This window comes from Nanorana parkeri, unplaced genomic scaffold, assembly GCF_000935625.1.
Source record: "Nanorana parkeri isolate BGI_ZX_2015 unplaced genomic scaffold, ASM93562v1 scaffold204, whole genome shotgun sequence".
Classification (NCBI taxonomy): Eukaryota; Metazoa; Chordata; class Amphibia; order Anura; family Dicroglossidae; genus Nanorana; species Nanorana parkeri.
Window position 1 is genome coordinate 1742727 of NW_017306472.1, and position 3395 is coordinate 1746121.

A 3395-nucleotide genomic window follows, 5' to 3' on the forward strand; every position below is an offset into this window, starting at 1 on the left:
CCGGCTGCACATCAATGCCTGCGGTCTGGCCCGAAAAAATAGTTTTTTTGCAGCATTTTTTTCTGACCGGACCGGGCCAGACCACAGGGTCGTTCCCACTGCGGGCCCCCTGCCACCCCACAACAAACTGAGCCGGCCGCAATGTGATCCAGTGCGTTCCGGCCCGATTGTGGATGGTGTGAACAAGGCCTAAAGCTGGCTATACACCAGGGGTGGGCAACTCCGGCCCTCCAGCTGTTGTGAAACTACAAATCCCATGAAGCATTGCAAGACTGCATGATGGGATTAGCAGTTTGCCCACTGCTGGTGTATGGCCAGCTTTATAGTGATCTGTTGCTGGCTAGGCTTCCGCTGTAGGAGCTGCTGAGACCGGCCACCATATTGAAGCGGCGCTTAGACGAAGAGTCACAATCCCAGCGTCACATTAAAACGGGTACTGGGAATCAATTTTCACTGTATGCACAAAGGGGAAAAAAGACTCCGGCAGTGAAAGGGTGATGCAATGAATCAGAGCAGGAAGAGGTCACCAGGCAACAATGTGTCAGGGATAACATTGTAACAAACTCTGCTGCCATCATACAAGGTCCCCCTGGAGGGGACGACTGTCACTGGCTCTGAGGCTCCCATCAGCCTCCATGGCCGCAGCTGTCAGCTCTCCTCGGGCTGGATTCATGGCCGCGCTCTCCCCTGTCATTAGAACGTCACCGTCGTCATGGCAGCCGCACTAAGAGAGCGGCCACAACACAAGCCAAACCCCCTCCCAATGCAGCCTACCCCAGTCTCCATGGCAACGGGCGGGTTGTGGGGGCGTGTCTAGCCGTGAAGTGCGCGCCATCTGCAGCCGGTTACTAGCCAGAGCAGGGACGCGGGAGTCCGGTACTGAGCCAAAAAAAATAAAAAGCGGACTGTCGATTAGCTGCCTCCCAAAAAAAGGCGGAGTTACCTTAGACGTCTTAAGGATGATCCAATCCGAATTCTCTGGAAGTATCAACGTTTGGTCTCCGCCCCCGTCCCGTGCCCTTGCCCATTGGAGAAAAGCGTCTTCCCGCCCTCCACCGGAGAACCTGTGCTATTGTCTTTCTCAGGGGGGCGTGTTCTTGGGCCGTTTCAGCCCCTCCCTTTACTGTGATTGGCTTTTGCACGGAATGGGCTCCTCCCGCGGGGCGTGAGCCTGTCGTGTTGTGACGCAGCTCCGCCCGACTAGTCCTGCTCGGCTGTTCTGAGGGAAGCGCAAAATGGCGGACGGAGAGCTGAACGTGGACAGCCTGATCAGCCGCCTGCTGGAGGGTGAGTGAGGCGGGGGGGGGAGGACGCTGGTTCTTGGGGGAGGAGGCCGGGGACCCCAATATGGCGGTATACTCTGGGAATCCGGGGATCAGTTTGAGGAATTTTCTGGGGGCCCAATATGTGGGTTGGTGTGACTTTTTAAGGGGCCCAATAAAGAAGGATGACCCCGTGTGTGTGTTCTCAGTGAAGAGGGATGGGCATAGCTGGTGTGTTTCTAGTGAAGAGGAGGGATGGGGATAGCTGGTGCGTTTCTAGTGAAGAGGGATAGCTGGTGCGTTTCTAGTGAAGAGGAGGGTTGGGGATAGCTGGTCGCGTTTCTAGTGAAGAGGAGGGATAGCTGGTGCGTTTCTAGCGAAGAGGAGGGATGGCTGGGGCGTTTCTAGTGAAGAGGCGGGATGGCTGGGGCGTTTCTAGTGAAGAGGCGGGATGGCTGGGGCGTTTCTAGTGAAGAGGCGGGATGGCTGGGGCGTTTCTAGTGAAGAGGCGGGATGGCTGGGGCGTTTCTAGTGAAGAGGCGGGATGGCTGGGGCGTTTCTAGTGAAGAGGCGGGATGGCTGGGGCGTTTCTAGTGAAGAGGCGGGATGGCTGGGGCGTTTCTAGTGAAGAGGCGGGATGGCTGGGGCGTTTCTAGTGAAGAGGCGGGATGGCTGGGGCGTTTCTAGTGAAGAGGCGGGATGGCTGGGGCGTTTCTAGTGAAGAGGCGGGATGGCTGGGGCGTTTCTAGTGAAGAGGCGGGATGGCTGGGGCGTTTCTAGTGAAGAGGCGGGATGGCTGGGGCGTTTCTAGTGAAGAGGAGGGATAGCTGGTGCGTTTCTAGTGAAGAGGGGGGATGGGGATAGCTGGTGATCGCCTATTTCTTTCTCCCTCAGTAAAGAGGAGGATGAAGATGGTGGTGTGTGTCCCAGTATTGATCTCGGTAAAGGGACATGATGAGGGTTGTAGTGTTATGTGGGACCTCGTTGTCTCTCTTTTTACCTTATTCCCTGTTTACTTTGACACTGTTGTCCTGATGAAGGGCCCCGCGTGGCCCCAGAAACGTTGGCTGTATCATGTTTGACATTTCACTTCAATAAATAAGCACAATGATGAAGGCTCCACCCACACGTGGCAGATGCGTCTTCTGCGCGGAGAACCGTGCCTTACAAAAACGCACACGTTTTAACATACACGCGGATTCCACACGTTTCCGTTTATTACTATAGCCGGAACGCATGGAATCCGCCCGTCGGGATATCACGCGTTTACGTACCACGCGGACGTCGCGCACATGTGAACTACATTTGAATGTAGTGATTTTTATGTTTAGCGCGCTTCCACATGTGCGGATACACCCTAAAAACAAATACTGTGTGAACAGAGCCGGAGTTTTATTTGCCCTGTCAGGTTATCTGAGAGCGGCGTTCCTGTCCGCCAAGGTGGGGCACTCTGGCACACGGTATACAAAGCGTGTCTGTGGCTCATGTGTAGGTGCCGATCATATATGATGCGCTCAGCGGCGTGAGGTGTTTGCGTGCACTTTGGCAGCTCTGACATTGTTCATATAATCTATAATGGTTACTTTGTATTGTATATTCGGGAGTTCCGCTGTCATGTGACTTTTTGTTTGTATCCAGTTACAGTTCTGGCAATGTGCACTTGGCATTCTCCGATGATTGGCAGTATATGGACTCCAGCACCCTGCAAGGGGGGAGGGGAGGTGGGCATTGCATGATCTCCAGCAACATATGGCCGCTGATCCCAGCAGGGTGTGTAAAATGTCAGGAGAACATCAGCAGTAGTTCCTCTTCAGGTCTGACAACTGTGTGAAAGTAGGTTGTAAAATGCAATGGGGGGGGGGAGGGGGTGTGATCCCGGGTATCCACGGCGTTGGGCTGCACAAGGAACTGCGTACAGACCTCCAGTCTGATATCAATCCCCCAGGCTGAGCTTGTACTGGGAGAACTGGAGCACTCGGTGGAAGGAGCTGTTGTGATCTGTTCTAGAATATCTGGGATGGCTTCCAGTTGGCGCTCAGTATCATCGCACCGAGTCACCTATAGTGTGCCGGCGGGTGGGGAGGGGGGAGGTTGTGTTTCCATGATGTATGGCTTGTTTACAGGAGAAGTTGG

At 54.6% G+C, this 3395-nt stretch overlaps 1 protein-coding gene across 1 annotated transcript in view; it reads left to right on the plus strand.

Annotated features, from left to right (window-relative positions):
- The first annotated feature begins 1137 nt into the window (after positions 1–1137).
- The window catches only part of PPP1CB (protein phosphatase 1 catalytic subunit beta), a 50406-nt gene continuing 48148 nt past the window's right edge, over positions 1138–3395 (plus strand). Inside the window, exon 1 of the mRNA XM_018555610.1 lies at positions 1138–1287. Coding sequence (XP_018411112.1) covers positions 1236–1287 — 52 coding nt within the window. The 5' untranslated portion in view covers positions 1138–1235. The remainder of the gene's footprint in view (positions 1288–3395) is intronic.